This window comes from Grammomys surdaster, unplaced genomic scaffold, assembly GCF_004785775.1.
Source record: "Grammomys surdaster isolate TR1022 unplaced genomic scaffold, NIH_TR_1.0 213, whole genome shotgun sequence".
NCBI classification, from domain to species: domain Eukaryota; kingdom Metazoa; phylum Chordata; class Mammalia; order Rodentia; family Muridae; genus Grammomys; species Grammomys surdaster.
In genome coordinates this window covers 3019791-3031137 of record NW_021604658.1, presented here as the reverse complement: position 1 = coordinate 3031137, position 11347 = coordinate 3019791, and the positions used below count along the sequence as shown (strand labels likewise).

Here is an 11347-nt window from a genome sequence, read left to right as displayed (position 1 = left end):
AGCTGGATGGGAAGCTGGATGGGAAGCTGGATGGGAAGCTGGATGGGTATGGGAACCTCCTATATTATCTCTTTTTATTTTTTTTAATACATTCTAAATTATTCTGACATATGTAATTACATATGAACAAAAAAAACTAAGCTGAGCATGGTGGCATTTCAGTGTAATCACAGTACTTGGGAGGCAGAAAGCAGAGATTTGGGCGTTTGGGGCCAGTCCAGACTATTTAGACCTATCTCAAAAACAGCAGGAATAATAATCACAAAACATAAGCACAGCAAACTTAGTAGGTGAGAAAGATCATTAACTAATGGGTAGAATTCACAATTTCAGAAAAGTTGAAAGAAATTGTAATATAAATAGAACCAAATGATATTATAAAAAATATTTCCAGCTCAAATATCTCAGTCCCATTTCTATAAGAAGCCTGGTTCTCTTTTTCACTTCTTGTTCTTCTCATAATTAATGTCATAGCTCCAGAGAATCTTATAATTCTAGGCCTCAGTTTATAAATTTCAGACATTGTTTATTGTTATTGCTAAAGACAAGATTAATTTTATGTTAGCTGCTTTGGCTTTGTATTGTGTTTATTAGTGAAAATCTAGACTAGTCAAGTGCAATAGTGAGAAAGGAGTAAGAGGAGAACAAAGTGCAAACTGTGACACATGTGAATAGTTGGTGCAATCACCCTCACACCAGCTTATGTCAGGTACTTTAGTAACTTCCACAACACTTCAGGTTCAGTTTCTTCTTTTGGCTGTAGACATTGTTGATTCCTACTGTCTGATGAGATTCTCAGTTCTATTACTTTCTACTTTTTTTTTTTTTAATTTGGTTTTCAAGATAGAGTTTCTTTTTGTAGCCCTGGCTATCCTAGAACTCCATAGACCTGGCCTTGAACTCACAGAGTTCTGCCTGCCTCCCTTGTGCTGGGATCAAAGGTGTGTGCCACCACTGTCTTTCCTTTTTTTATTACTATTTCCTAGTTTTATTGGGTCTCTAGTATAACTTTTACTATCACTTAATTCTTTATGCCTTCCTTTTCCTGAAAAATATTAGATAGGGTTAGTACATGTACATATGATATGTATATACACATATATATTGGTTTGGAGTTGATTGATGGTTATTTAAGGAACTGGCTTTAAGATGGATGCTTAAGACAGATGTGTGGGAAAAGATTCTTAGTGTATACAGCCCAATCCCTTTTCTCCCACTTGATTTTCTTACCCTTCAATTTAAAAATCTTATCGGCTGTCCTTGAGAATGTATTTTCTAGGATTTGACAAAACAAATAGGCCATCTCTCCTAGCTCATGTGCCTCAGCCCTGAGAGTTTATTTTCTAACTTGCTTTCTTGACTTATTTCTGTGGTCGTATAATAATTGCATTTGTGGTATACCTAACTTGTTTTAACTGGTTTCTTAAAGCTGTTTGCATTATAAACAATGTTGTGAACACTTTATCTTTGCTCATATGGATACTTTTCCCCCCTACAGATAATAAAGACTTCTGAGCTAATGTATTCATTTTTCGTGGTATAACTTCTTAATAAAGCAAAGCATGTTGATTTGGTAATGTAGTTCATTTAGTAGAGTGCTTGGCTTTCATGCATGAGACCTCATGTTCCCAGGATCCAGAATCACATAAACAAGGCATGGTCTCACATGCTTGTAATCCCAGCACTCAGGAGGTGGAGTTAGGATGATCAGAAGTTCAGGGCCATCCTTGGGTATGTAGTGAATATAAGGATAGCCTGAGATATGTGGATTTCTGTCTCAAAATAAATTTAAACATTAAAAGCAAAGCAAATTATTTTATTTTGCTATTAATCATCACTAAACTATAACTTTTCCTTCTTTATTAGTGAACACTTGTCCTGCTCTTTCACCTTTTTCTTGCATGGAGACAGCAATGTTTGTACCAGTGTGGGAATTAACCAACATCAACCTGTATACCTTCTCAGTGAAGAGCATGTCACCCTTGCTCAACAGTCTAATAGCCCATTTCAAGGTAGCTTATTTTATTGTCATAGGCATTTGATTACTTATTCTCATTTCAGTATTGGAGATTAAAACTTTCATGTTAGCAATTATATTAGTAAGACAACAAAATAAGTACCATTAGTGAAATTATTTAAAATTCATATGAATGGGAATTTTAATATTTCTGTGTTTTCTCTTAATAGCATATTATATTATGGATATGTTAATCATTTCAAGGCTTTGTGTGTAAGCTGCCTTTAGCAGAGCTACCCAGGGGAACTTTTGATGTCATTTATACCATGAATTGTTGACCTCAAGAGAAGTTGTTTTATAAGGTTGCTGATTGCTTTTTAAGTACTGGAAGTATCTTTTTAAATTTTAAATGTAGTGTGTGTATGTTTTAAAATTTATGTGTCAGTACTTCATAAATATTTAGATTTATTTATCTACATTTTTTTCTTCAAGTTGCTTAGAGTCAGAATAAATTGAATGATACACAAATATTCCCAGTTCATTTTAAAATATGATTATATTTTGATTTTGGGGTAGGCATATTTTAAACAATTTTCAAAATCTTAGCATTGTGTTTTATATTAAAATGTATAATAAATTTGCTTTCTTGGCGTGACCATAATGGGTTTCCTTTTTTATTAGGCTTACATCATTATAACACTGTCTATTATGATTATATTTGCTATAAATCTGTACTTATTTGATATCTGCTTTGGTTTCTAGTTATCTTAAGTCCATTTGGACTAAATGGCACTCTCACGGGACAGGCTTTCAAGATGTCTGATTCAGCTACAAAAAAATTAATTGGTGAATGGAAACAGTTCTATCCTATTTCATGTGGTTTGAAGGAGATGTCTGAAGAAAAACAGGAAGATATGGATTGGGAAGATGATTCTTTGGCTGCAGTAGAAGTTCTTGTTGGTATGAATTCTGATATTAGTCTGAAGGGGAATCCTGTGTATTTTAGTTAGATTTTGCTTAATAACAAACAGCTCCCCTTGGCATTGAATACCAAACGTTTGTTTCTTGCTTATTTTCTCTGCACATTACATAAGGGCTACAGCTTGGCTGTGATTTCTCTATGTATGTTCTTCTTGTACAGTCCAGGTTAAAGAAGTACCCAGTGTCTGGGACACAGTGTTCTTAGAAAACAAAGGAGTAACAGGGATCAAGCCCAATGATGGAAGTGCATTAAAGCTTCTGCTGAGATGAATGAAAATGGTCTAAAGGAATGATACATTTGCTCACAGTGAAGTAGACAAGACTGGCTACCTGTCCAAGTCAAAGTTATTGGGACAGTGGAACATACTCTATTGTCTATGCTAAAGAAGGGGCAAGAGTAATTGTGAAGCAGTTATTATTTGGGGGCTAGAAAAATTGACAGCCTGTATTATGTATAGTGCTTGAATGTTTAGTAAAACTTTCCGTAACAGAAAATATTCTTAAATAACTTCTGGCATTGGTGTATTCTCCCTAAGTCAGTTCTTTCCAGATTAGCTCTAGTCCATATGCCATGTTCAAGGTGCAGTTTAGCAAAGTGATCTGTTTCTGGGCATATTAATTACGTAGAAGAGACAAGTAAAAGAGACTGCACCAATCCCTCTAAGCATATTTAACTCTTTTAAGGTGTGGCATACAGTCAAGCCTGGGAGATATGGACAGTGTATAATTGAGCAGATAATTGGAATTCGTATCTATGATGCTGTAGTTATGTAGTTACCGTAGTTATAGAAATGTTTCATGAAAGGATTACCTCATAGGAGTTTTAGCGTTTTTATTAGGTTTTGGGGACTGTTTTGCCCTGTAACCCAAGTTGGCCTTGGACTCAACACTTACCTGTTCAACTTCCTGAGTCCTGGGATTGCAGATGTATACCACCATGCATAACTTTTTTTAAAAGTTGAAACTATTCTCATTCAGTTTCAGTAAATATATGATCTGTTATTGGAATAGTTATGACAGAAACAGCACAGATGTTTATTAGACTTGAAAACAGACAAGAAGACAAAATGGTTCATGATCTTAAGTGTCCACATTACCTTTATTAAATTTATAAATTAAAATTTATAATGCAGTGCACATTGATCAACTGTACATAAATAGATTTAAAAAACTCAAACATTTACAGTAGAAAATCGATAGCTTATTGAGTTAAAAGACTTGCTATACAAGTCTGAGGATATGAGTTTGGATTTAAAATCTACATGAAGCCCAAATACAGTATTGTGTATTCCTCTAATCCCAGCACTCCTATGGCAGGACGGGAGGCTGAGATGGGAGTAGACTTGGAAGCTCACAGACTAGTTAGTTAGCATGACATTTACAGTAGCCTGGAGAACTTGTCTCAAACTAGGTGGAAAGTGTCGCCTGACACAGGAGTTTATCCTTTGCTCTCCCTCCACACATGCACCATAGCATGTGTACAACTCCACTCAGGGACAGATACAGTGATACCTTTATTTATATAAATATAGAATTAGGATAATTTTTACTATGATGCTTTTTAATGAAATTAATTCTACTACTGCCACAGTGGTAGCTGATTTGTGATCTTTTTCCTTTATTATTATTATTTTTTTTTGTCCATTTTGTTTTCAGCGGGTGTCCGAATGATCTACCCAGCATGCTTTGTTCTAGTCCCTCAATCAGACATTCCTACTCCTAGCTCTGTGGGATCCTCTCACTGTTCAGCTTCTTGCTTGGGTATCCATCAAGTGCCTGCTTCCACAAGAGATCCTGCTATGTCTTCAGTGACTCTCACTCCACCCACATCTCCTGAGGAAGTTCAGACAGGTAGTACACTGGCTGCTTCAGTGTCAGCTCTAACTACAAATCCATTCTTTTGAGTACATTAGTACTTAGCAATTTTTATTTTTGAAATTGTTAAAACTCACTGGAAAGTTGTAAGTTTAATGTAAAAAACTCATCTAAATTTACACTTAATTTTGCTTTTTTATGCTCTCTGTATGTATACATTACATTGATTATAAATTGCTTTTTTCTGACCTATTTGAGAAAAAGCTGCAGACTTGGTATCTTTTTATTTCTACATATTCATTGCATTTTCAGAATTAAGACCTTTCTCATATATATGTACATAATACATGTGTACTCCCACACACATTTTGTGTATATGTGTTTGCCTATGGTGCTGGGAATTTAAACCTAGGACCTTATTACATATCTCTACTCTCTGCATTTAAAGAAAAAAATTTTTGACCTCAGACTGTCACTAGAATTACCAAATATAGCAAAGCATTCGACAAGTTAACAAAAATTCCATTTTGTTTCTTTCAGTTTGTTTTTACCTTTCTGTAGCCTCTGTTTTTGTTTGTTTGTTTTCAGTTGATCCTCAGTCTGCACAGAAGTGGGTCAAATTTTCTTCAGTATCCGATGGCTTCAGCACTGACAGTACTAGCCATCATGGTGGGAAAATACCCAGAAAATTAGCAAATCATGTGGTGGATAGAGTCTGGCAAGAATGTAATATGAACAGATTACAGAACAAGTATGTATCTTTATTTTTATTTGCCTATCTATCTACTCACCCACTCACCCATTTTATCCATCTGTCTTATCTGTCTTTCACCCTGTAGCTTTGGCTAGCTTGGCACTCTGTATATAGCTCAAGCTGGCCTCAAATTCACAGTGCTTGTCTTCTCAAGTGCCGAGATTAAAGGCACGCACCACCATGTTCAGTTGTATATTTATTTTGATATTTAAAACTTGCATGCTGATTAATTAAGAGTATGGAGTAAAAACTGAGAAAAATTAATTTTTAAAAATTAAAGATTAAGCTGGGTGGTGGCAGCACATGCATTGAATCTCAGCACTCTGTAGCAGAGGCATTCAGATCTCTGTAGTTTTTGCCAGCCTGGTTTACAGACTGAGTGCAGGACAGCCAGGGCTACACAGAAACTCTGTCTTGATAATTAAATAAAATTAAAGATTAAATTTAGCTGTAATCGAAATATATTAAGGAATTTGTAAATCACACTTTAGGAGGAAGTATTCTGCTACATCCAGTGGCCTGTGTGAGGAAGAGACAGCTGATAAAATAGGATGCTGGGACTTTGTTGAAGCCACACAAAGAACAAGCTGCAGTTGTTTGAGGTAAGTTTATTTTCAATTGGTGATGCTTACGTGTATGTATTATAGTTATAATACTAATATTTGTTTTAGGTAGCTTATGTAAATATGTTAGGATTCCCCCACCTCCCCAAGGAGAAAATTGAGAAAAGATGGCCAGCAGTTTAAAGCTGATTAGGGAAGTACATAAAATTTATGGCTTTTTTTTTCTTGCCAGGTGTGAGACTGGGAAAGCTTTCCCACTAGCCAAATAAATACAAATGTTTACTGTGTTCTAGTACATGTATCAACTATAGATACCCTTGGGTGGTTGTTTTGAGGCTCTAATTGTGATACTCTGGCTGACTTTGAACTTGAGATTTTCTTGTCTCAGCATTTAGAGTACTGGGGTCACAGTCATGGTTACCATCCTTGGCTCATATATCTCTGGAGGAACACATTCCTCAGCTGCATTATGTCTGAGAAATCTTCCCTGGGATTTTTATAGAAGAAATAATTTTCGTAATTTTTAAAATAGTAAATACATTATTGAGTTTTGTGTAGCAAGTCGTTATTCTTGAGCAACCATCAGTGAATTGCTAAAATAAGATCAAGAATTAATGATTTTACAGGAGACATGACCAAAATACCAGCTTTCCAATTAACTGCATTACTGAAAGATTGGCAGCAGAATGGTTTAACTTAGGATTCTTTGGGCAGCTGGATTGATTTCATATTTTGAGACTTTTTGATGAGATTTGATTATCAGGCTTTTGTCAAGTTTATTAGTTTTTGGCAGATTAGAAGTAGATTCTATGCTTTTACCACCACATAAAGCATAAATAGTGGCTTTGACATCTGTTAACATAATTTGTGATTGAATATGCACCTACCCCTGTTTCTCCATGAAAATCATCTAAAAGAATGATGAGAATGAAGAGTCCCTCCAGGTTGTAGCCAAGGTTGTAGTTTGTTTGTTTTTGTTTTGCTTTTTACACATTAACTGGATTTACTTGAATATGTTGACAGTCAAGTGTTGTGGTATGTTTGTGTGTAAATTCAAGTTTTTACTTAGCTTTTTGGTTGAACCATCTACTTTTTGAAAGGCAACACTGTTGAAAACTTGCCTCTGTTGGTAGATTAGAATAAGTATTTGATACATTAACTGATATTTAACAGATTAAACTAGTTAACTTTAATTATAATTGTTCTTAAACAAAATTTAAGAACAGGACTCGCAACTTTTATTTACTTGGTTAAATGCAGTTCACTCCCTGTTTTGTTGTATGGCCTATGAGCTGAAAATGATACTTAACATTAAATATTTAAACAGAAAGGGCCAGGCCCAGTGGCACAGGCCTTTAATCCCAGGGAAGGTAGAAGCATGCAGGTCTCTGTGAGTTGGGAGGCCAGCCAGGTCTACAAAGCAAGTTGCAGGACAGCCAGGGCTGTTAGACAGAGATACCTTGTCTTGAAAACAAACAAACAAACAAAAAAAGAAACACATATTTTATTATGTGTAAGGGTGTTTTGTCTGTGTGTATGTGCATCCATCCTGTGCATGCATTGATAACGGAGGTGAGAGGAGGGTGTAGGATCTTCTGGGACCAGAGTCCTAGACACTTGTGAGCCACTGTGTTGGTGCTGGGGATCAAACCTGGATTCTGTAGAAAAGCAACCCCTGCTCTTAACCAGTGAGCTATTGTTCTAGCTTTCTGATTTGTACATTTTAAAGATTTTGAAAAGGCTAAAAAAAAGTATTTTGTGATATATGAATTATGAAATTCAAATTTTAGTATATATAAATAAAAATTTATTGGAACATATCCATATCTCATTTTCATACTGTCTGTGATGCTTTCACTTGGCAATGGCAGAATTGACTAGTCATGTATCACTGTGTGTGGGTATACATTTTGGGAAATTCTGGATCCTTTGGCTCTTATGAGACCTCTGTGTGTGTGTGTATGTGTGTGCGTTCGCGAGTGTGCACACGAACAGCAGCTGTAACACTTACTGTCTAGTCTCAGAAAAGAAGGGTTTCTTTATGTAGAGATTTTTATTAGGTAGGTCTTTTTTGTTTATAATGTGCTTTTGTTTTAGTCCTTTTGAAGTAATGGATTTCAGTTACTTTATTTGAAGTGATTTTAGAGGAAGACACTAAGGAATGATATTAATATTTAAATTCTTGGCCTTAAGACAAAAGTTTGCTCTTTAAAAGTTACTTTCTTTTACATTTTAAGGAAATTCTTTCTAGGTTTATGGAGATTTTGATATACTAAATCAGTACATGTGATTTTCCATATATTTTTGTAGGTGTGTGTGTGTGTGTGTGTGTGTGTGTGTGTGTGTGTGGTTTATTCCCCAAAGATTAGGAAGAGAGTATTATTTCTGGGATATTTTATTTTGTGTTTGTTGTGCTGATGGATTGTTGTGTATACATATATTGATATTTAGTTTAGGACAAGAGCTTTCCTAGACACAGAATACACAAATGAACAAGCCTCTTTCTGAAACCAATGCTCTAGTAGAAGTGATAATTTGCTTACAAAAAAATTCAAGTCTCTTTCTAAATTTAAGAGTGATAAGTACAAGTCAGAAAATAGACTGGGTAATGTGACTTTTAAACTCTTGTGACTTGAATTTACTTATTTCATACTCAGAAATTTGAGGCATTGTATTTTTACATATAAAGGGTTTTCTTGTGCTTGTACTGATCTGAAAACTGTCCCCAGATTTGTCACTTTTGAGGAGGTTAAAATTGTTTTAGTTGCATCTTTACATTGGTAAGGGGGATTAGTAAGACTAGTTGGAAAAACTCTGGAAGGGATCACTTTGTCATACTGTGAGAGTGACAAGTCCTTTGGGAAGGCTCACCCACTTGGTTTAGTATGGAATTACTGGTAGAACAGTTCTGTGCCTTAAATTTTGGAAAGGTCTGTATAGAATAGCAGGATGGGACTTAATGTCAGCAATTTAAAGAGCTACTGCTAGTAATATTCGTAAGCCCTAGTTAGTAGTTTCTTATTCATATAATGAAATAAATAAATATGACTGTTTACTGTTCCCATTTCTTACACATAAAGTATAGCCATGCATTTCACTTTGTCAATGGTTATCCTATTCTTTCCCCTATATCCCCCAAGGCTTTCTCTGCATAGCCATGGCTGTCCTGGAACTCTCTGTAGACCAAGCTGGCCCTGAACTTGGAGATCCACTGTCCTCCTGATTAAAGGCATATGCCGCCACACCTGGCTTGGATATGATATCTTTATTATTGCCTTGTAAGAAGTAGACTCTCAAAGTTTGTATCAGGTCTCATTTATCTCTTAAAAGTTACTGCTAGAATTTAAGGATGTGATTCATTGGTAGAATATTTGCCTGGCATGGAGAAGACCTTGGTTGGTTTTGATCTTCAGCACCCAGAGAAACAATAATTGAACTCCAAATTGGTTTTATTTATGTGAGCCTGATTTATATTCATTTTAGATATATTTTAAAGTACTACTTAGTTAAAAAATAATTCACTTTAGATACACTTTAAACCACTGCTTCATTTAAAGAAAAAAGAAACCTAATGTACATCCAAATGAACAAAGTATTTTTTAAAAAATTAGATTAATTTATGTATGAGTGTTTTACCTGCATGTATATTTGCACCATGTATGTACCTGGTACCAATAGAGGTTAGTTAGAAGAGGGTGTCAGACATCACTGGAACTGCAATTACAAACTAGGAACTGCCATGTGAGTACTTGAAAATTGAACCTTGGTCCTTTGCAAGAACATTAAGTGATCCTAATAAATTATTAAGCTTTATAAATTATTTTCATAAACATTTTTAAAAAGAAAATTATTTAAATACTATTTTGATTGAATTTTTTTCTTTTTGGGGTGTGTGTGAAATATGGTCTCTGTATGTAGTCATGGCTATCCTGGAGCTTGCTTTGTACTCCAGGCTGGCCTTGAATTCACAGGTCCACCTGTCTTTGCCTCCCTTCAAGTCCTGGGATTAAAGGTGCCTGTCACCATGCCCAAAGTCAGTTGTAGTGTGGAAGCTAAGTCTACTTTAATAAAACTGATTCCACTGATGATTGGAATGATGTTTTACATAGTATGATTTTATAACATCAAGTATTGGTCATTTGGAAGATGGTGGTTTGCTGAGTTATGCAAATTTGAATGTTGGAACATTTTGTTATATTTAATATTAAACATGCATTTATGTCACCAATAGCCTAATGTAACTTTTCAAATTTTTAAATGTTACTCAAAAGCGCAAATTTATCAGTTGTTCTTAATTAAAATGGCAAATTCACTATGTTTTTAAAGAACCTTATTAAGCAATTCTACCAAATAATGAAAAAAATGGATAATTATGGTTTATCAGTGATTATTTTCCTTTTTTTGAGGGGGGGGGCATGTGACAAAATTTTGCTATATAGCCACAGGCTAGTCTATATCGCATGAAGCTGGTGGCTGGCCTTATGCTCATAATTATTCTGCCATAGTTTCCCAAGTTCTGGATTGTGGTATTTATAATCAACTCAGTGATTTGTTTTTCAAATAAAAATATTATTTCAAGAAGAAAAAAAAGGCTAGTTTCGCTTTAGCCTCAAGCAACAATGTAAGTAATTTTCCTCAAAGCAACCAGTGACCTCAGTTTTGTAGCAGACAGGCTGCATATGGACCTGTTTCTTCATACAGAATATGGAAAGCAGTACACGTATATAATGCTGTTGAAGTTTAATAAAGTTTCTCCTCCTCTCCGGTTTTAGTAGAGAAAATAGTGAGACTAAGTTTAAAGTAAAATTGGCTTTAAACATGTTTGAAATTGATAGTGTGCTTATTTAGCATATTGCTCAGGCTCTGGGTTCAAACTTTGGTACAACATACAACTCAGAAAACACAAACCGTTCTTAGAAGCTCCTGTTAACCTGGTGGTGAAGACAACAGCCATCAGCACTAGCACATGAGGTACTGCTCCAAGGGTCTGACCACTTGCTGCTTTTGTTCCATCACTATGTTGGCATAATGGGAAAGGCAAATAATATGCTGTTATGAAAATAATTTTAGCTGGGCGGTGGTGACGCACGCCTTTAATCCCAGCACTTGGGAGGCAGAGGCAGGCAGATTTCTGAGTTTGAGGCCAGCCTGGTCTACAGAGTGAGTTCCAGGACAGCCAGGGCTCCACAGAGAAACCCTGTCTCGAAAAACCAAAACAAACAAACAAACAAACAAAAACAACAACAACAAAAGAAAATAATTTTAACTGGGTGTGAT

At 35.3% G+C, this 11347-nt stretch overlaps 1 protein-coding gene across 1 annotated transcript in view; it reads left to right on the top strand.

Annotated features, from left to right (window-relative positions):
- Med13 (mediator complex subunit 13) overlaps positions 1 to 11347 on the top strand; it is a 90171-nt gene that overhangs the window by 23808 nt on the left and 55016 nt on the right. Inside the window, exons 4-8 of the mRNA XM_028772392.1 lie at positions 1867 to 2012; positions 2720 to 2917; positions 4595 to 4789; positions 5342 to 5504; positions 5999 to 6109. Coding sequence (XP_028628225.1) covers positions 1867 to 2012; positions 2720 to 2917; positions 4595 to 4789; positions 5342 to 5504; positions 5999 to 6109 — 813 coding nt within the window. The remainder of the gene's footprint in view (positions 1 to 1866; positions 2013 to 2719; positions 2918 to 4594; positions 4790 to 5341; positions 5505 to 5998; positions 6110 to 11347) is intronic.